Raw genomic sequence first — 21,549 nt, forward strand, 5'->3', positions numbered from 1 at the left:
GATCGAACGGTAAAACTCGACCTAGAGTTGGACAATTACGTACAACTACGTGCATTACGGTGTCCGCACTAGCCTTCCTTAATACGTGATGACTACGGAATGGGAAAGAGCACAGGGAAGATAAGTATGTATGCGCGCAAAACCAACTCAGAAAAAATATTACTCTGGCAAAAACTATTTTGGAACGCGAAAAAACCCTTTAACTGTTTCCGGTCCAGACATGTAATCTACGTTTGATCGACAAAATAAAAATGGAACTTACTTTTACTATCACTGCACCCAGGAAAAAATTAATAAACAAAGCAATATAATGTACACCTCTTTAAAATAATAAATATGTCTTCTCTTAGCTTACTCTTATCGTCCGGCACATCAATTAAAGCATTCCGATATCACTTTGATCGAAAAATGTCAAAACAGATCAAGGACAGCAGTTTTCTTACTATGGCGTCCAGCTGGGCACAAACAATATTTAACTTCTCACGTACTCCTCATGTACTATTCCTGATTCAAAATGTCGGTCGATAATCGCCGCCATAAGACCTCTTGGCATTGGAGTTGTGCCAGTCGATACTGTAAAGCGTTCTGGAAAACGGAAGGAGAATATTACACCTTAACTAAAGTTGCTTCAGCTAGTAAACCTGTTGTCGAAGCTTATTTGTTTGTCCTCAGGAAAACCATAAACTCCCAACTCTTAGTGCTCTCCATTCATTAGAACACTGCTCAACTTCCAAATAATTCTGCTTTTTCAATAAAGGAATGATAATCTTTTCATTCTGGAATGACTGGTCAGATGGGCTGCTGCTGCATGAATCATCCTTTGACTCAGTTGATATCTGTGGCCTCCAAATTGACTCAGTACCTGCCTGAAATCTTGGTTTTAATACTTCTTTGTCATGATCTCGTCCTTTCTCCCTTCTTTCATACTCTGTTTTATATCTTAAATGTAAAAACAAGCCAGATTTCTTCTTGTATCTGGACAACACTGAATAAACATGGTTTTCAACTGATTTCTTTTTTGCAATATTCTCCATGATTTTCCTTTCTATTTCAATCACATCACGTTTATACCAATCACTGAAATCACTTCTTTCCTTATTTTGCTCTACAATTTTTTTCTTCTTTCTTCTTTTTTTTATATCCCTTCTTGCTCCTCTGAGATTTCTCAAATACTTCAGCTTGATCTGTGATGCTGACTTTATTGTTCTATTACATGCAGGTCCTTTCAGGTGCCATTTTTGTAATTTTTCTGTGCAAGTCATATGAAGAAACAGCTTCTTATGTTCTCTAAAATAATTCAACTGCATCAGCAAGGCGATTGCATGACAGCACAATCCACTTTTCCCCACTGCACAAGGACAATATGCTTGGGTAGGTGTATTACCAACAAACATTATGGTTACAGGACGGGAAATACTTCCTGTGTAGGATTTGAGGATGTTTGCTTTTACAAATGAGCGTTTAGAATTGCTTTCCATCATTTTCACAGACGTTATTCGCCTCGAAGAAAACATAAGGTGCGCCTTTCGGTACTGACCTTTTTTACCTGCGTATTTGGCTTTTTGGTAGTCTCGAATAGTATTTTCGTTAACCACAGGGACGTTAGAATCTTCATTTCTTCCTATTATTTTCCAATTTGCCGATGGAGGAGGAACTTCCGAGGCTTCAAGTGAGGTGGAGAATTTATAAGTTTGACTAATGCGAAGTACTTTCTTCTGGAATAGTTCAGCAGATTTCCCTAGAGGAGCCAACCTTTCAACAAGTTCTTGCTTTTCCCCGGTGACCTTTAGCCTCAATTCCTTACAATGTTGCTTCAAACTTTCTTTGCCGAGTGATGGCAAGTTTTCTGGTGATATATCACATTTGATTGCCTCAAAAGTAGACAATTTTGATCCACATTTTAGATGAGTTTTTGGATTGCTTGCAGCCATTTTGAATCTGGAAAAAGTCCGCAAAAATCCGGTAGTGCCAGTCTCCCGCGCGCCATGAAATCAGGCAATACTTTACCGTGTTAAATAAAGAGAAGGACTCGGTTCCACTGTCTTACAACATTCAAGATGGCGGAGGAAAGGGGTAAATGTGCGTTCAGTTGTGATCAGCATGATCTCGACACCAAGATAACGATTATCGTTATTTCTAAATTGGCCCTGAAATAACGAATATCATAATTTCAGTGCATGTCTGAGACCTTCGGGCTCGAAGCTTGGGAACTAGTATTCAGGGAAAGATAAAATGGCGGCTTACGGCGGCGAAGGAAATCTCGGTAGTTTAATATTTTAGCGTGAAAAGGCTTGGGTGTTGTGATCTGGTTCTCAAGTAAAAAAAAAATCACGGTCTGCAATGGCCCTACCACCTTTTGAACAACAAGAAAACATTGAAACGGTGGTAAAAAGCAGCAAGTTTCGAAGTCTAAACGAAAGATGGGTAAGCTGAGTTTCAGTCAAATATCATGACATTTGGGATGTAATTTCGATACCGAATAAATAGTTCTACATGGTTATACACGGATAGGATTCTGTTGTGTTCACGTGAAGGCCATTTCAGCCATTCCTGCCACTTGTAAGTGGTAGGAAATAAAAGATATGTATAGTTGTTTCGTATTGAAGCCCTGTGAAATCAAAAATTTGATTTATTTCTTCTTTGTTTTAGGTGGTCATTATCCATTACTTTTGGAAGTCGATACTGATGAGAAAGAAAAAATGTTTATGATTATTTCTTCTCTCGAACATTTTACTATTTAGGTACCAAATAATCTTGATACTGAAGACCATTGCATCCTATTATGAAAAATGTACCCCTGATTGCTTTGTCAACATGTATGATGTAATATACCTTGTGATTTTTGGGATTTTCACATGTTAACTAGAAATACCTGTAGAGGGTAATGATGTACTTAATGCAAAGTGTTTTGGTACAAAGTCTGCTTTGCTGTAATCTACCTGAAGGTGCTTTTTATATGCTAGTAACACTTGCACAGCCCAGTCAAAATGTTCTTTAGTAGTAGTCAAGCTGGCTGTTGTAATTATAGGCAGCAGAGGCCAAACCTCATCCTGAAAAGCAGTCTGAAAGGTGTGAAGTCAGTGGAAGATACTTCATTGTAGGTGGCCAAATTGCAGGCTGTCAGCCCATTTTGAGTGAGTAGTTAAACTCAAGATCGGCTATTTTAACTAATTTTATTGAGAGCCAAATCCTGCAAGGCTTATATTCTGTATTAATTTGAAGTGTTACTTTTATGTTTCTTATTTTGCAGTAAGTGGGCTTGTTGTGGCCATTTTTCTCTCAAACATTTTTTTCAGCTTAGTCAAAACGTTTTTTAGAAGTAGGCAAGCTGGCTATAGTAACAGAAGGTAGAGACCAAACCTTGTCCAGACTAGACGCCTAACAAATGTTCTGTGTGGAAAGCCAAATCCCTGGTTACCGGCACATTTTGACTAGGCTATTTGTTATTTAGCTACTCTTATTATTAAAGATTACTGCATTCCTTTTTAATAATTTGCTGCCAATTGTATGCTGTATATAGCTTATGATTTGTGTGATTTTCAAGAGTAAATTAGAAATACCTGAAGATGGTAATGATGTACTAGATAACGTACTTGATGCAAAGCAATTTTGGCACAAAGTGTATGCCTTGTCCTCAGGTGATTTTAACATGCTAATAAGATTTGTTATTCAAATAATATACATCAGCTGGAATGGGAATATTGAAAGAAAAATAATAATATTTAACCATAACAAGTTTTGGTTTTATGTCCAAATTAAGCACTTAGTTGAAGATCACTGCACTGATCAGGCCCCGAAGGCCAAAAAAGTGCTGTCTGCTGTTAGTTTAATTTTTGTCATTTCTATTGATTTATTTTATTTATCAATGTTTCTTTGAGTTATAATTCATTGACCTCTTTCAATAGTGCAGGTTCGCTCGTGTAACCTAATCCCACATGTATTTATGTACAATCTCAGTTGAAATTTTGAGTGGCAGGCAAGCTGGCAATAGTAATAGGCAGCAGAGGCCAAATCTTGTCCTGAATAGAAGTCTGACATGTGTGAAATTGGCAGCTATTTCATTGTAGGTGGCCAAATTGTTGGCTGCAGCACATTTTGACCTGGCTGATTGTGTGTGTGTTATGTATGTGTTCTTCTTTTTAGGTGTTAAACAGGTCAAAGTACCGAAAAAAACCTCTGTGATAACTTGGTAGTCTAAGATGTAAAAAATTTTTAATAATAAGGTAAAGCTTGATCATTCTTAAGAGTTTGCATCTGTTCTAAAAGTTTTGGGGAGAGTTAGGGGAGCATTATTTATACAAATGTATTTAAAAAGTAACAAAAAAATAAAAAGAACTAGGGCAAAATCCCAATTTGCTTTAAAAGTTTATTTTATTAAGAGCATAATTCTGGATATAGCTTGGGATTTGTGTGATTTTCACAAATTGTTAGGTTGTTATGTAAACTTAATTTACAGGAACCTTGTTAGTTTTCAGCTTTAAGAACAAGTACATAATTGCAGGAAAAGCTTGAAGCTTGAAAAATTGACTGATGAAACTGGAACAGATGTCATGAGATTTGTACAATAGGTTGGCCTGGGAGGGACCAAGAATTAAAGAATTCATTGATTCTCTTACACCTTTTGTCTGCATAGTGTGCTTCTGTAGAGCTTAGTTATTGCTGTAGAAAACGTTTTTGGAGGGCCCTTGAGATCACTCACTTTTGAGCTAGTTGCCCCTAGGGAAGAGGATATCTGTACTTATTATCTCCCTTGGGGGGGGTGAAGGGTTAAAGACTGATTCTTCTCCAGTAGCCACAAGTACCCCTGCATATGGAAATTTTGAACACTATTAAAGGGCTAGTACCCTCATTTCATACTTGAATTTCTAATTTAGTGTAAGTTATGACAAATAATGAATGTAAATTCATCTTGGTTGTACAGGTTATATCCAGCAGTCCTTAAAAAAAAATAAAAAGGTATTTTTCTGAATTAAAAAAAAAAAAGTGTTCTTCCTTCAAAGTAAGTGCATGATATGTCATTCAATTAATGCTCTAGCAGAGTTTTTGTTTGAAATGCCAAAATCAACTTCATGAGTAAGGACAAAAAAAAAGGCAATAAGCAAATGTTCTTCTGTATCCTTTATGTCAATTTGGGCTGAAAAACAGGTTTTTTTCCTTTTGCAAAAATTAGCTTATTTCACGACCAAAAACGATGCAAACAAGCTGAAACGTTATGTTTTCAGCAAAACAGCGATAGAATCTGCGAAAAAACAATGGAGACAAGCTAACACACAGTGTTCTCAGTAAAATTTGGGCAAACAAAACCTTAAAAACAAAAAAAAAAAACAATTGCGCTGACTTACCCATTTTTTGACAAGATAACTGCCAAAACACTGAAAACTAGCTTGAAACTACATGTTTTTCACAAGATCGCGACGAAATCTGTCTAAAAACTCTAAAATACGGCAGAAATGTACGATTTTTGCAAAATTTTTCGCTAAAGTTGACAAAAACACTAAATTCGACTGAAAAACACGTTTGTTTTTTTTGCAAAAATAAGCTTATTTCAGTTTTAAAAACGCTGCAAAAAATGTTCTCAGCAAAATAGTTTAAGAGTCTGTGGGAAAACACAAAAACCAAGCTTAAACCAAGTGTAAATTGATAAAAAAGGCCCGAATTGCGCATTTTGGCAGTTATTTTGGCAAAAAATGGTATATTTTGATTTCAAGCAAACTTTCAAGTAGTTGTTAAAGTTTAGAGCCAAACACAATACCAAAAAAAAATTGGATGTTTTCAGAAAAAATTGTGACCCTCAGCCTAATCATAATCCCACCCTACCCAAGCCCTAACTCTAGCTGCGAGCTATCCTAACCCTAACCCTAACCCGGGTTAGGGTTAGGGCTCGGGTTAAGAACGGAACTTTTCACTCCAGTCAAAATGATGCAACTGGTTAACATGGTCCAACCAGCCAAAACAAGATAAAATGGTTTAAACGGTGAAAAGATTTTAATTACGTGACATGGTCCAATCGGAAGAAACGATCTCACTTAGTAAAATGGTGCGACTGGTTAACATGATCCAACTTGATAAAATGATGCCAATATCTAAAATGGACAAACTGGTTTAAATAATCCAACCAGTTGAAATGGTCTAACTGGATAATGCATGTCTAACCAGTGCAATTGGTTCAAATAATTCAGGTAAGGATGGTAACATTAGTTAAAAAGATCCAGCATATTACAGTGGTTCAACTGGTAAAAATAATCATCCAACTACTAAAAGTTATTAAACCCCAATCAAAATTAATCCAACCGCTTCAAATAATCTAACTGGTCAAAATTCTTCAGGTGGTTATTTAAGTGAAAAAGGTGACAAAATCTTCTTTAAAATATTTTTGAAGAGGCTTACACCCTTACCCTAAACACTAACCCTACCCCCAAACCCTAACCCCAAACCTTCACCCTAGCCCTAACCTCAACCGCAGACCCTCTAACACTAACCCTAACCCCAACCTTCTCTATCTATCCTGTAAGTGTACCAGTCGGCCTATCGTTTGTTTTTCAGTAAACTTTCAAGTAGTTACTGAAATTTACAAACACAATACCAAAAACCCTGCAATTGAATGCTTGTAGAAAAATATTAACGCCAACCCTAAGCATAGCCTCATCCTAGCCTTAACCCTAATTCTAACACTAAACCCCGCTAACTCTAGGCATAATTTTACCCTAGCCCTAACCCTGATTGTAACACTAAACCCCTCTGACCCGAAGCAACCCAAACTCTAACCCTAACCAGGTAATGGGCTCCTGCCCTAACCCTATCCTCAACCCTGACTTAAACCCTTTACCATAGCTTAGGATTGGTTTGGGGTTTGGGTTAGGTTTAGGATAGCACAGAGTTAGAGTGAGCACAGGACGAAATAGCATGATTCCGTAATTCGGAAAAATGAAACTCTATGTTTCCACATCATTCACTTCTTCCTTGGACCTGTTATGTTTCCGTTATGATTCCTGAACGGAAATATGACGACACGTTTCCGTTGCATTTCTGTCAACGGAATATTATCATCGCCTGTTTCCGTTACGTTTCCTTGTACGGATTCAAACTTTTACCGTCAAGTAAAACATATATTTATAAAGTGCTGTACAGTTCTTACACCACGTTACCATGAAGACGTGATCGTTCGAGGACAACAAAGGCAAATTGACGTGCATTAGGTGTGTACGTTCGTAGGAATCATAAGAAGTCCTAGAAGCTTCGATGTTTTACACTGAGCTATGTGCATGTTAATTTTGGAACTGTTTCGAAACCTTACAAAATTGAATCTTTTAAACTTACTCTGTGCTTAGATTTTTAAGCAGCTGGATCATTTGAGCCAGTTTAGTCACTCAAACCAGCAATACAATACTAGGCTAACTGGATAGTTTTAGGGTTAGGGTTAGGATTTTCAAGTAGGCACACGCAGTTGTGTGGATATTGTGGTACATGGAGTTTAGTAGAGTGTAGATTTTAGCAGTATTTGCCAGTGTTGACATATTTATAAAATTATGGTTCCAAAGTGCGTGTCACTGTTGAGAACCCAAGAAAATCATGAGAAAGTCGCCGATGGATTAGCCATAAAAATAAGCCCAACTCTGAGTCAATGCCAAACCACAAGAAAGTTGTGAAACTCGCGCCAATGTAAAAAAAAAAAAAAAACAACTGAGGTTCGAAGTATGGGTCGCTAACATCCTATGAAAATCATGGGAAAGTCGAGGAGATTGGTCATGGTACCAACCAATGCCACTTTCCCATGAAAATCAAGAAACCTGTGGTAACTAGCCAACATATGCTAGAATGACAATCTTTAATAAAATTCATATCTAATAAGGATGTGTGAAATGGCCAATATCGCTCTTGGCCGAGATACTGGTTTGCCGTGTTTTGGCAGTTATTTTGGCGAATATGGTTAAAATCAAATCTGTGTAAAAACAGTAAAATCAACGAGTTATTGAGGTTCGTCAACATAGGGAGGGTCCTCTTAGTCTAGAGAAAAACTTCTGCCCACGGCTAAAGGCGTTAAATTAATAAATTGATATATCTGGGCGGCATATCACACAGCAACACTAAACTTCTCCTTTCTCACAGCTTTTTCCCCTTTAACATCTTTGCTAATTCCATTTTTTTTAAAGTAAAAACTCGTTTTGGAGGCATAAAGGTCCCTAAAGCAAAGTTTCAAGATTTTATGGCGATCTTGTGAAAAACATGTAGTTCCAGCTAGTTTAGAGGGTTTTGGCAGCTATTTACACAAAAAGTGGGTAAAATCAGCCCAAATTTTACTGAGAAGACTGCGTTTTAGCTGGAATAAGTGTTTTCACATGGATTGTATCCCTATTTTGTTAAAGATATCGTGCTTTTGAATGTAAAATAGGCTGATTTTTGAAAAAAAAAAAAAAAAGTGTTTTTCAGGTCGAATTTGAGCGCTTTTGTCAACTTTTGCGTAAAATTTGGCAAAAACTCGTGCGTTCTGCCGGATTTTGGTGTTTTTAGATAGATTTCATTGCAATTTTACGAAATACATGTAGTTTCAGCTAGTTTGCAGCGTTTTGGGCATGAGACCGGCAAGAGTGATGGTAGACACTCTTAGCAGAGATAATTGTGCTAGCAGATATTAAAATTTCACCTGTAAAGACAATAAATTAATTGCACACAAGAAAAAGGAAACTTGATAAAAAAAATTAGAATAATGGCGGGGAGAAAAGAGGGCTGCACTAAAGATTATGTACTTGTGTTCTTGAAGCTGAAAATTAACAAGGTTCCTAACAATTTTTGAAAATCACACAAATCCCAAGCTATATCCAGGGTTTTCTCTTAATAAAATTAACTCTTAAAACAAATTGGGATTTTACCTTGGGCCTTTTTTTTTACTTTTTATGTACATTATTTATGTATAAATAATGCTCCCCTGACCCTCCCCCAAATTTCCAGAACAAATGGAAACTCTTAAGAATGATCAAGCTTTACCTTATTATTTAAAATTTTTACATCTTGAATTATCAAGTTATCACAGAGGATTTCTTGGTACTTTAACCTGTTTAACACCCTAAAAGAAGTGCACATATATACTACACACAATCAGCCCAGTCAAAATGTGCCACAGCTGACAATTTGGCTGCCTGCCACAATATAGCTGCCGCTAACTTCACACTTTTCGCACTTCCATTCAAGACAAGGTTCAGCCTCTGCTGCCTATTACTATCACCAGCTTGCCTTCCACTCAAAAACATTTTGACTGAGCTCATCCATACATACATACATAAGTGGGAGATTAGGTTACATGAGCGAACCTGCACTATTGAAAGAGATCAATGAATTACAATTCAAAGAAACATTGATAAATAAAATAAATCAATAGAAATGACAAAAATCAAACTAACAGCAGACAGTACTCTTTCAGCCTTCTGGACCTGAGCAGTGCAGTGATCTTCAACTAAGTGCTTAATTTGGACATAAAACCAGAACTTGGTATAGCTAAATATTATTATTTTTCTTTTAATATTCCCACTCCAGCTGATGTGTATTATTTGAATTACAAGTCTTATTAGCATGCAAAATCACCTATGGACAAGGCACACACTTTGGACATAAAACCAGAACTTGGTATAGCTAAATATTATTATTTTTCTTTTAATATTCCCACTCCAGCTGATGTGTATTATTTGAATTACAAGTCTTATTAGCATGCAAAATCACCTACAGACAAGGCACACACTTTGCACCAAAATAGCTTTGCATCAAGTACATTATCTAGTACATCATTACCATCTTCAGGTATTTCTAATTTACTTGTGAAAATCACACAAATCATAAGCTATATACAGCATACAATCAACAGCAAATTATTAGAAAGGAATGCAGTAAATTTTAATAAGAATATTACTAAGTAGTTAAATAACAAATAGCCCAGTAAAATTGTGCCCGTTGCTGGGAATTTGGTTCTCAATAAAATTAGCTAAAATAGCCAATCTTGAGTTTTACTGCTCACTCAAAATGGGCTGGCAGCTTACAATTTGGCCGCCTACAATGAAGTACCTTCCGCTAACTTCACATTTTTCAGACTGCTTTTCAGGAAGAGGTTTGGCCAGCTTTTCTACTACTCAAAAACATTTTGACTGGGCTGTGCAAGTCTTACTAGCATATAAAAAGCACCTTCAGGTAGATTACAGCAAAGCAGACTTTGTACCAAATGCTCTGCATTAAGTACATCATTACCCTCTTCAAGTATTTCTAGTTTACTTGTGAAAATCCCACAAATCACAAGGTATATTACATTATACATTCCAGTTGACAAAGCAATCAAGGGTAATTTTTTCATAATGGATGCAATGATCTTCAATATCAAGATTATTTGGTACCTAAATAGTAAAATGTTCGAGAGAAGAAATAATCATAAACATTTTTTCTTTCTCATCAGCATCGACTTCCAAAAGTAATGGATAATGACCACCTAAAACAAAGAAGAAATAAATCAAATTTTTGATTTCACAGGGCTTCAATACGAAACAACTATACATATCTTTTATTTCCTACCACTTACAAGTGGCAGGAATGGCTGAAATGGCCTTCACGTGAACACAACAGAATCCTATGCGTGTATAACCATGTAGAACTATTTATTCGGTATCGAAATTACATCCCAAATGTCATGATATTTGACTGAAACTCAGCTTACCCATCTTTCGTTTAGACTTCGAAACTTGCTGCTTTTTACCACCGTTTCAATGTTTTCTTGTTGTTCAAAAGGTGGTAGGGCCATTGCAGACCGTGATTTTTTTTTTACTTGAGAACCAGATCACAACACCCAAGCCTTTTCACGCTAAATATTAAACTACTGAGATTTCCTTCGCCGCCGTAAGCCGCCATTTTATCTTTCCCTGAATACTAGTTCCCAAGCTTCGAGCCCGAAGGTCTCAGACATGCACTGAAATTATGATATTCGTTATTTCAGGGCCAATTTAGAAATAACGGTAATCGTTATTTTGGTGTCGAGATCATGCTGATCACAACTGAACGCACATTTACCCCTTTCCTCCGCCATCTTGATTGTTGTAAGACAGTGGAACCGAGTCCTTCTCTTTATTTAACACGTGTAAAGAGGATTGGTAAAGAGTGCCACGAAATTACTATATCCATAAATTTGGTGCCAATTTAGAAATAACGATAATCGTAATTTCGGTCTCGAGATCATGTTGTTTAATAGGGAAGTGCACAGGCACACTAGTGCACAACCCACCGGCACAAGTTTTGAAATAATCTTCTGCAAGGTGCTAGCGAGGAAAAAAAAAATACCCACACGCACTTAATTTTGTCTTCGCTCTTGTACTGACTCCTAGTTAGCCTATGTATTAGCACTAGATTTAGATTTCTGATGCAACAAAAAGTTTCTTTGATTTCCTCTGTTGAGGGTTACCGATTGGTTTTTCGGGATTCAGGGTTAGTCCCACTCTCTGAAAAAAAAAGAAAGAAAAAAAACGAAGAAAAGAAAAACCTGGCCTTCTGAGCATTCCCCCATTCCTTTGCCTTTTGGCTGAAGCTTATGCGTTCATCTTTGGTCCTAAGTGAAAATTTTGAAATCCTATAAAACTCAACAATATCATTGTTTTGGTCAGTTCAGATTGGCTGGTATAATTCTTTGGGATTACAAGATTGAGAGAAATCTCTGTTATGCACCATGTCTTGTTCTTTGCAAATCAAAGAAAGATGATGATTCAATAAGATTGTCTTTTTTCAATTTTGTCTTTAGTAGTGAGGGCCCTAATGAAGACTTCAACAATAAGGAAGTGATTACTGATTTTTTATATAATTCTAAGTTTATTTCTTTTTTTTTTTGCTATAATTCTATGCACACCAGGAACTAATTAGATATCTGGCTATAGCATGACTCCTTGCATACCATCTTTGTACGGTGACTGTTGTTGATTTGCTTCAAAAATTGGGAGATCAGGAGGTGATGAGTGAGTACTGAAAAATAATTTAATAAACAACCGTCGCCATCTTACACCAAGCACATGGTAGAACTAAGGAAGCAAAGTGTCATGGTTGATTACGTACATGTAGGCATGCAATGCGGGTGTACTCATAATCTTGCTAATACATCAACAACTGTCTATTGTACAAAACACTAAAACATGAGTGTTTACATTTGTGAACTTCTTTACTAAAATAACATTTGAATACAACTTATTTTGACATCTGAAGTGGCCATTATATGAATGTGTAACAAGAGCAACCTGCTACCAGATAATAATAAAATATACCTAACTACTATAACTAACAAAATAACTGTTGTAACTTTACTTCCCATGTAATACAAATCTATTTTTTATTTCCCACCATAGTATAAACAATGCTCCATAATATTGACGCAACAAAGCTTCTTCTTAACAACACTAAAGATAGTCATTTGAAATCAGCTCTGTAGTAGATCAAAGCCCAGTAGAGTCTCAGATATGGAGTCACACAAGGAAAGTAGTTTAAAAGGAGAGTACTGAGCAATACTGGTGGCATGTGGGATTGAATCTGTTATGTAGAACTTGCTGAAGGGCACTTCACAGTCTGTGAACAGCTTCCACGAATCTTTAGGAAACACAGCATGTGTTACATATGCACTGATCTTCACCGCTCCAGCTGACAACAAAGCCTGGCAAAACAAAGGGTTTGTAAGTGTGTAGGTTATGATTGGCTATATTCTAAGCCTGATACCATTCTATTCCTATCTTTACCTATATTATTAGCCCTGCGTACCAGTAATGAGGTTTTAAGTGAGGATGAAGTTATGTCAAGGTATCAATGAGCACCAGTTAGAGACAGGAAATATGTTAAGATAAAAGGAAAATACCTCAGAGTTTGCAGCTTCTTTTTTGTTTTCATTGTTTCAAGTATTCACATGTATATTATAAACTGGCAGGTACCATATCTACACTCTTACTTTAGCACACTCCACTAAGGTCCCTCCTGTCATCACAAGGTCATCAACGATGATCACATGATGTCCAGCTGGGTCACCTTGAAATCCAGATAAACAGATACAAAGTTAACTGAAGGCCTACATGGTCAAGTGGGTCATCAATGACTAACAATGGATGTTCTCAATTCAGTTCAACTCTGACCTATTTACTTGTACTTAAATTGTTGATAAGCAATTTATCATTCAAAGAGCCATAAAATGAAATCACAATGTTATCAAAGCTACCATCTTTGACTTTCACAATTCTGTGGTCCTTGTCACGGATTTTTGTGCAAGTGATAGTTGGGAAGGATTTAAACATGGTATGAAACCTCTTGAATGCACCATCATCAGGAAAAGCAATGCTAATGGCATTGTCTTTGCTTAGCATCATTATCTCTCGTAGAAGCAAAGGAATGGCTGTCTCCAATCTGCATGAATTAAAATCAAGAACATCTGAAATTACATTATGGCATTAATCAACCCCATATTTAAAATATGATCTTCCAATAACATGGGAAATTCCTCTCCTAAGAGTATTACCTTGGAATTACATTGTCAGTGAAATAGAATCTTTCCTGCAGGGCATGAATATCAAATACCATTATCTGAGATGGTCCTCTGGCAGTCAATGGAACAGTGGACAACAAAATGGCCAGAGTCTATGGGAGAGAAACAAGTCCACCTGTTGTATTACATTTCCAATGTACATCTTGTCCAGTAATACACAACAGTAAAGCACATGCAAGTTAAACACTCCAAAAATTAGGAAGTGGGTTCCTTTTGAACAGATCAGACTGTATACCATTTGCTTGTGTTTTTTGAGTTTGGTACTGCTTACATACCAAAGACAATAAGTTCAAAGTTAATCACTCATCCTGGTAATACCTTTGCAGTAGCAACTTGACCCTCTGTTTCCTCCCTTTCCATTGTTCCAGTTGGAAAGTATGGTACAATAGCAGTAAATGATCGAGCCAATAGCCTGTGAGAATGTAAACAGATGATTAAAAAAGGGAGAAATTATTGTTTACCTATCCTTCAGGAAACCTCTTTGCTCCCAAAAGTAATGCATAAGGCTTCCAAATTTCTCTTATTTTCTAAGATATAATCATGGAGTTTTAAAATCTTCAACTTTTACAGCCTAACATCATTTTACACATTTTCAGTGCTGTTTCCTATACATTTCTTTTGTTACTAGAAAGGTTAATTTGTTTAACAGTTTATAGCTTCTCTTAATAAGTATACAATCATATCCTCCACTCTCATGACCTTGGTACTTAAATTAGCAATGATGCTGTGAGGAGAAATCAGATCCTAATGCTAATAGATGCAGTCTCTTCATGTCTTTAAAAGGTATAAGATTTTTAACAAACTCTTCACAGTTTCATCTGGAGTATTTACCATTTCCCATTCTTCCTGAGAGCATGCAATGGTTGTAAAAAAGGATAGTGAGCAAACCCTTGAGCTGTGGAAATTTTTGTATAAAAAATAACCTGGGCTTGAAATAACTGGTGGTTTTAATGTTCACCTGATGTATCTCACCTGGGAATCTTATAAATAACAGAAAGCTGCTCAAACACAACTTCCGGTGAGTGGAAGCTTGCCAGAAAGATGACTGCAATGCAGAAATATATATATGTATATATAAATAGAAAGTCTGTGTTTTGGTTTATCCATATATATTATATACATTTATATTTTATATATATATATATATATATATATATATATATATATATATCCTTTTTCTTTCTTTTTTTAATGAACGAAACAAAGTGAAACATGTACAGTGCTCATTCAAATGACTGAAGGAGAAAAAAATTAGCAAAGGCAGACATTAAAAAGCTGAAACACAGGACAAGACCTTTTAAGTTTATACCCTAATGCTGACAACGTTCACATACCATCTCTTCCTGCACAATCTTGTTTAGCATTTGCAATAAATAAGTTTGGCCATCCATCCGGAAATTGTTCCCATGATACAGATCTCAACTCCACACTTTGTTGATAGTATAAAAGTTCTTTCTAAACAACATAAATAATCTTGTAAGATATTTTTCATGCAAATTTACCGCTGCATATATTTATCACCATGGTTTGATCACAAATTCACAATCAAATCGATGGTCACTTCTCAAGCTTAGATTTGGAAAAGAGTAAGTCTCACTTGTTTCGTGCTTGATGACTGATCCAGTGCACGGCTGCACCGTTCACAGATACTTTCTGCCAATTGACTCATGGATTTATGATAAAACAATACTGCCGGAGGGCGGGGAACATGACTTGTTTTCTGATGTTTATTTTCTTTGGGATCCGCCATGTTTGTCTTGATATATTTAAAGTGAGTGGACACTAGGTCTAGTGCAGTTTACACTAAGGAGTTTCCGTGTGACTCAAGTCAAGATAATGGTCAGCGGATTTCTTAATAATCAACATGACTTTACAACGGCTTTCGACACATCTATGTACTGTGATGTTTTGTCCATCTTAGTCTATTTTTATTCTAAAAAAATATTTTACAGATGTCTGTCAGGGCTGTAGACTTTTCTTCTAGTGCTTATGCTAAAACTAAGAGCTTCAAGGCAAAAGAAAATGTTGCAACAGCCTCCAGAGTCAAAAGAACACCTGAAAACTCTCCGTCCAGCGTGAAAAGTTCTTGGACGCCATTGAAACAAGACTTAAACGAAAAGGTCTATATTCAGGGAGTCGTCGTATTTCCCTCGCTATTGATTGCTATTTAAGTATATGTGCAGATAAAGGACATTTACGGACAAATGATTTTTTTCATTTTGCAGTTGTTCGATGAAAGGAAAGAGCTTGTCAGTAACTGGGTAAGTGTTTATTTACTTTAGCACTTAATAAATGTTCCATGTAAAACTAACGCAATAGGGTTTCTATTTTTTAAAACGAAAACAACGCTCAACTCGAGATTAAGAACATACATATATACATACACACATACATGACCTTTATTTAAGTGTCTAATCGTTTTAGTGCCTATTGGCATTAATTGGGGACACCTTTAAGACTAAAAAATCTAATTAAAAACTATGAATCTTAAAAGCAGGAAAATAACATTATTCAGACTAAGTACTCTTCTACACTTTAAAACTAAGTTACAATTTTACTCTATAACACTTTGTAGCAGGGTGCTGAATTCACAATGTAATATATGAGCTCGGACACTAAAAATGAATATGACTGTATTAATATGCGTACGTCAAGTTAACCTAAGCATAGGCGACATTTACTCCCACATCCTTCGAGAAATGATGTTACATCCTTCTCACGTATAGTTGTCCTAAAAGTTGCCAAAGTTCCAATATTTCTCTTTTCCTTGCTTAATTTTAACCACAATTGTGGTCCAAGTTATCTAAGAGAGTGACCGTTGCATCAACGGTCACTCTCATCTTAGTTCATGTGATTGTTTGATAAAACCTTATCTAGCTGTTACTGAATACAGCTGTATTTATTTTGTAGTCTTCAAAATAAGAAACATTCAGACGAAAGTCACAAATAGCTGAGATTTGATTGTTACTTTCAATTGATGGTTACTGGTATAATTTCTCTCGAAGCTCCTGCATCTGGAATTTTCTCTGGCTACTTGTTTATTAATTAGACAAAAGAGTGAAGTATTATAGCCTTGTTTATCTGAAATTTATTTTATCCCTTACTAGTCAGTGTTTTCTTTCCTCCTTCTAAATTTTTGAATGGCTGGCTGCTACAAAATCCCTAGAGAATGCTGCTGTTAATGCATGTAATACACATTTACAGTTTGACAGGTGGTCTGATGTGCAAAGAAAACTGGTTCTCGAAATCCTAATATCAAAGTGCAAGAATTCTCAGCTGCAATATACATTCTCACTGATTGATGAAAAAATTCCAATAACACATGTGGACTTTACCCGTAAGCTTCCACGTGTCATTTCTATCTACATCATGTCCTTTTTGGATCCTCGAAGTCTTTGTCGATGTGCACAGGTTTGTTGGTTCTGGAAATATTTGTCTGAGCTTGATCAGATCTGGATGCCCAAATGTTTTAAGTTTGGTTGGATTTTACCATTTGTGCCAACACCTTTTGAACAAGGGGTGTGGAAAAGACATTATCTGGAATGTGTTAAAGGATTACAGTATGTTCGACCAAAGGTAAGATCATTTTTATATTTTATTTTTAAGACCTTTGATAACATTAATTTGATTGAAAAGAACGGCTCTTTACAATTTTTTGAAGGTTGTAAGTCACACTAAAGAAGTGTTATCAGCAATTTTCAGTTCTTTCAAAATACATTATTTTTCAAACCAAACAGTCTCCTCCAGGATCCCCAAAGTCCATTCCAGCAGGTAGAGTGATGTCAAAAAGCCTAAGTCAAGGCAGCCTATACAAAAAGGCAGGAACAGGAACCAAAAAAACATCAACAGCTTGGGAGGCTCCTCCCTGGCGGGGTCCTGATCCACATCCCGATGACATCAAGAGGAAGTCATCCAGTGGTGGACATGTAGGAGGCTGCAGGTGAGTTTGTATATAATATGCAATGGAATTGACAGATGCTATAGCAAAGTAAAACAGTTATTGCACAAAGCTTGTGATTCCTGATTTATACCGCTTACTTTAGTTCATCATTCAGAGAATTTTCATTACTTTCCATGACGTTACTTCTGCAATTTGTTTTGTTGCAGACGGTGCCACATGTCAACAAACCTGTCGAATAATAGTGATCAACATGATCATCTGTACTCATCTAAGAAAGGAACTGCATTTAAATCCACCAAACCAAGAATTCACTCTGTTACTGTAAGTAAGGATCATTCTATAGAGTGATCCACAATATTGAAAACTTATGTCAAATTCCCATAAATACTGGATTTGAATAAATTCAAGGGTTATTAGGGTGAGTCATTGGTACAGTGTAGGTCATGTCCCTGTTTTTAAGAAAATGCTTACCTCAAGCTGGATGGATGTCGATACGTTCCACTGCCTTTAGTGCCCAGGGCAAAAACAAATTAATTGCATTACAATTTCCACAAACTAACCACAATGTAACCAACTTAAAAGCACCTGTTGCAGAGTTTGAAAACAGTGATTAAGGTTTAGGGAGAGAGTGGGTGATCAAAAATACCCTGAAGAAGTACTCTGTCATGTAAACTCAGTTTATAATTATAATTCAGATGCTGGTACTGTAGTGGCAAGTGCTGAGTTTGAGGTCAGGGTAATCTTACTGACTTGAGTACCTAAATTTTCTATTTTTTATTTAATTCAAGGCATAAAATGAAATACATTATTACTACTAAAGAAAAAGCTACTATTAAAAATTATTTGGTCTTGTGTTTTAATTCATTGAGTCAATTTATGTGCAGCAATATGTGCTTAAGTAGAGTTCAATTTGGCTTATACAGTACCATTCCACAACAGGTTATCTTTTAGGAACACTATAAATGATTTTTTTGATCAATTTAAATGCTCATTTTAAGAGAATCACATTTATCCCAAACAACTAGAGAGAGACAATTTACTTCACTTTATTGGTTTGACTACCTGCACTTATGAAAAGCTGATCTGATAGTTAGAAACAACTACTTGTGTGCAAATATAATGATGCTGATGTAGGTGAGTTAATGTTTAAAATCAATTGAATAGGTTAACTATTAATTAAAGCTAGAAATCAAGCTAAAATAGGAATCCCGTGCCCACATTTATGGGAACACATGCCATATTTTTTTTAAATTAGGGAAACTCTGTCTCTGAATCAGAGCCTGGTGGATCAAAAATAAACTCACGAACAGGTCGGCCAGACTGGGCAGTGCAGGCATCAATCACACCTCTGAAAGCCAGTCGGCCACCAGCTCGGTCTGACATAAAACCTTCTGCTCAAACACTCGGAAATGCAAGAGGTGCCAGGGACCTACCAGGTAAATACTGTATTCTAACACTCATGTTAAGTTTTTTCATTTCTATTTGTTGACTGCAAACTCAGATGATGTGATATTAGGCCCATATGGATTTGTTAATGGGCTCTACTCCTGCTGGTTATTGATCTTTTGATGTTTAATTTTCAAAGCAAAAACATAATATTCATACTTGTACTAATGTTCACACTTGTAGCAATCAATATTTGTTCTAATTTTCTCTGCTACAGCTGAGGGTTTATTTAAAATTCAGCCATGGCGGAGGCCACCTGAATATGACTCAGACTAAACAACATACATGTATGTTGGGGTATGTCATGCCTGGTATGGTCACTGTGAGTTGCCCTGTCAGGAAATGGAGGTAGTACTCTGTCACTGGTCCTCTTGCTGCTCTGGAAATTAAAGTCATAGCTGACCTAATAGTAAAGCTTATGGACTTGCCATCGAGAAGGCCAAGAGAAGGCAGGAATGGTGGATGAAGTGAAATCTAGACAACTCTATTTTCAACCCTCACCTCCCTTGATAAGTGTATGCCACTGTGTTACATCAACAGAAAAGCAGTCTCCTACACCAAGTTGGCTGTAGTGCAAGAGAGTAGATCTTGCCATATAGTACATGTTATCAGCACTACTAAAAAAAAACAATGTACATTTGCTTATAAAGAAAAGAAACATATGTATATGGTTGTCGTTTATGAAAGCCTGTTACCAATGTAGGAATTATTTATTTTATATGGACAAGGTAATAGAGGAGTTAGCTTAAGTTTCTTTTGTCTGCATGCATGTTCAGTAGAATCAGTGTGCCATAAATTCTTGTTTGCACTTAAGATTGCTTGTTGCAAGGATTTTTAAACATGCTTTGTGTACATTGCTTGGAATTCAAAATGGAAATAGAAAAATAATGATAAGTGCAGTTAATGGCTTATATTTTTTAAAAATGAATTACAGTTTTGGCAAAAAGGAGAAGAATGGAAACTTTGTCTCACATCAGTGAATAGAGAAGGGTTCAGTGAATGCAGCAAATAAAGAAAGAGGTTCGGGGGGGGGGGGGATTTCAGAGAGATGGGAACCACAATACACACTAACAATATATTATTATACCCCTCCCCCTGGTGAAAATAGAGGAAAACTGATGGCACTCCCCCTTTTGGTCCCATTCCCCCCAAATCCATTCATGATGAATGTCAAGGCTAAGTTGCCGTCATAGGTCTATTTCGTTTACAGGAGATTGCTTCTCGATTCGCTTTCTTTACGAAGTGAAAATTATGAATTACACTAAAAGTAAGTTTCAGTTTTGGACGCGAATAGTGTGAATATTGGCTGATCAGCTTTCTACATATGGAAAACTCGCCTGATACAAAGACGAAAGGACACTGATTCGAGTGAGGAAGAAGCACGTGATTCAAACAGTACTATTCCCATCTTTTATGCTGTTTCTTTCTTTTTTTTTAAATCTCAATTAAATTAACGTTTCCATGTTACTCCAAAATTCAACCTTATCGACCTCCTGAATTGAAACAAAAGTTCTCTTTATTACAACTCGTCTTTATTTATCTTCGTCAGTATTTTGATATTCAGATAAGACGGAAAAAGGCCCTCAGTACACTCTGGGTCATTTTTAAAGTATTGGGTCATGCCTTGAACATTTTGGACTCTTTCATGACAACTCCTGTGAAATTGGACTTTGTAACTCCTGGTTTGGTTTACGGTAGGCAAGATGTGAATTGATTATTTAATGTCTGCCGGGACTGGTCAAGCATGTATGAAGTTCAAGTAGTGCTGAACTTGGTTGTGCAGATTGAATGTATTTCAACTCTTGTAGCTGGCGTCGTGATCTTATTTCAGGCGCATAAACTACATAAAATACAATCCTGTTATCGCACTAAAAATTACGCAACAGTGGATTGCAGACAAACAAGCCCTCTTTAAGCAACATCCTCCAAGGGAGACTTTTGTCTTTCGTGCAACCAATCTGTATTTAGAGATAAAAAAAATGATAGACTGAAGTGTGTTTCCTGTGGTTTTCTCATTTAAACCTTTTGCCCTTCTTGAATGACGGGAAGACCAGTAACACAAGGGTCCTCTGTAGTCTTAGCTTCATAAGAACTATTAAATACTTCTTCGTCATCGTCGTCAATGTTACTATTTTGATCAAAAGTCTTCCCCGAAACATCACGAATCCAATTCAATATTCGATCATCTTTAAACTTGTCATCAACCTGTTCGGAATCAGTCGACACGTGTCGCAAGGAACGATGGAGGCTTCGCTGTAACGCCGGGCTGGGAGGAAGGCTTCGAACACACGGCCGAGGGCTCCACTCATCGTTAGTGGAGCTATCCGCTAAGCCACCATTGTGCCGTCTTAAACAAGTTCCTTCTATAACTGGTCTCAAATCAAGTGACAGGGAGCGTCGTTTTGGGGAGGTCCTTGGCGATAGCCTGGATGTTTTACCGCAAGAAAACAATGTTTGTGCCCTACACACGTTGGGAGTTCCAGGTCGACTCGGACGTATTCCGCTGCTATTTAGCTGCTTTGATTTCGTTTCCTCGATGCGGTTTTGGATCGGAGGAAGCGATGATTGCAAGTCTGTGTCGCTTCGCCATTGCCGACAATTCAGACGATTGGCGAATGGAAATTTAGATGGTTTAAAACTTTCCATGTCAAAATCAGGGTACAGATCT

The 21,549-nt window shown here is 36.7% G+C and overlaps 4 protein-coding genes and 2 long non-coding RNA genes across 6 annotated transcripts; 2 read left to right on the top strand and 4 right to left on the bottom strand.

Moving 5' to 3' along the window:
* Positions 1-517: 517 nt before the first annotated feature.
* On the bottom strand, positions 518-1,974 carry LOC149053896 (uncharacterized). The gene has a single exon (XM_089197656.1). The coding sequence runs from the start codon at positions 1,929-1,931 to the stop codon at positions 669-671; it is 1,263 nt and encodes a 420-aa protein (XP_089053782.1). The 5' UTR covers positions 1,932-1,974; the 3' UTR covers positions 518-668.
* A 66-nt stretch (positions 1,975-2,040) lies between these two features.
* Positions 2,041-4,983, top strand: LOC149053897 (uncharacterized). The gene is made up of 2 exons (XR_016184039.1): positions 2,041-2,424; positions 2,650-4,983. It is a non-coding gene; the product is annotated as an uncharacterized LOC149053897 (long non-coding RNA).
* A 3,978-nt stretch (positions 4,984-8,961) lies between these two features.
* LOC149053898 (uncharacterized) lies at positions 8,962-11,082 on the bottom strand. The gene is made up of 2 exons (XR_016184081.1): positions 10,691-11,082; positions 8,962-10,465 (listed from the first exon to the last, which is right to left on the bottom strand). It is a non-coding gene; the product is annotated as an uncharacterized LOC149053898 (long non-coding RNA).
* A 727-nt stretch (positions 11,083-11,809) lies between these two features.
* Positions 11,810-15,356, bottom strand: LOC113667927 (uncharacterized). Its single transcript, XM_027183793.2, has 8 exons — positions 15,132-15,356; positions 14,869-14,989; positions 14,507-14,579; positions 13,853-13,946; positions 13,508-13,626; positions 13,211-13,395; positions 12,947-13,023; positions 11,810-12,658 (listed from the first exon to the last, which is right to left on the bottom strand). Exons 1-8 carry the CDS (start codon positions 15,282-15,284, stop codon positions 12,428-12,430), a joined length of 1,053 nt encoding a protein of 350 aa, XP_027039594.2. The 5' UTR covers positions 15,285-15,356; the 3' UTR covers positions 11,810-12,427.
* Positions 15,357-15,387: 31 nt separating this feature from the next.
* LOC113667926 (F-box only protein 16) lies at positions 15,388-19,828 on the top strand. Its single transcript, XM_027183792.2, has 7 exons — positions 15,388-15,654; positions 15,760-15,795; positions 16,739-17,110; positions 17,272-17,474; positions 17,642-17,756; positions 18,691-18,871; positions 19,099-19,828. Exons 1-7 carry the CDS (start codon positions 15,487-15,489, stop codon positions 19,155-19,157), a joined length of 1,134 nt encoding a protein of 377 aa, XP_027039593.2. The 5' UTR covers positions 15,388-15,486; the 3' UTR covers positions 19,158-19,828.
* Positions 19,829-20,396: 568 nt separating this feature from the next.
* LOC113667928 (uncharacterized) lies at positions 20,397-21,527 on the bottom strand. The gene has a single exon (XM_027183794.2). It carries the CDS (start codon positions 21,525-21,527, stop codon positions 20,898-20,900), a length of 630 nt encoding a protein of 209 aa, XP_027039595.2. The 3' UTR covers positions 20,397-20,897.
* Positions 21,528-21,549: the final 22 nt, after the last annotated feature.

This window comes from Pocillopora damicornis, chromosome 1 (assembly GCF_964200805.1).
Source record: "Pocillopora damicornis chromosome 1, jaPocDami1.2, whole genome shotgun sequence".
Lineage (NCBI taxonomy): Eukaryota > Metazoa > Cnidaria > Anthozoa > Scleractinia > Pocilloporidae > Pocillopora > Pocillopora damicornis.

Excerpts from the sequence above, each read along its gene's own strand:
- LOC113667926 (XM_027183792.2), top strand. The coding sequence starts at position 15,487 with ATGTCTGTCAGGGCTGTAGACTTTTCTTCTAGTGCTTATGCTAAAACT. Across the intron at positions 15,796-16,738 it reads AAGAGCTTGTCAGTAACTGG|TTTGACAGGTGGTCTGATGT; the intron begins GTAAGTGTTTAT and ends ACACATTTACAG. Across the intron at positions 17,757-18,690 it reads CAAGAATTCACTCTGTTACT|GGAAACTCTGTCTCTGAATC; the intron begins GTAAGTAAGGAT and ends TTTTTAAATTAG.
- LOC149053896 (XM_089197656.1), bottom strand. The coding sequence starts at position 1,931 with ATGGCTGCAAGCAATCCAAAAACTCATCTAAAATGTGGATCAAAATTG.
- LOC113667928 (XM_027183794.2), bottom strand. The coding sequence starts at position 21,527 with ATGGAAAGTTTTAAACCATCTAAATTTCCATTCGCCAATCGTCTGAAT.
- LOC113667927 (XM_027183793.2), bottom strand. The coding sequence starts at position 15,284 with ATGGCGGATCCCAAAGAAAATAAACATCAGAAAACAAGTCATGTTCCC. Across the intron at positions 14,990-15,131 it reads AGTCATCAAGCACGAAACAA|AAAGAACTTTTATACTATCA; the intron begins GTGAGACTTACT and ends TATGTTGTTTAG. Across the intron at positions 13,627-13,852 it reads GTCAAGTTGCTACTGCAAAG|ACTCTGGCCATTTTGTTGTC; the intron begins GTATTACCAGGA and ends TCTCTCCCATAG.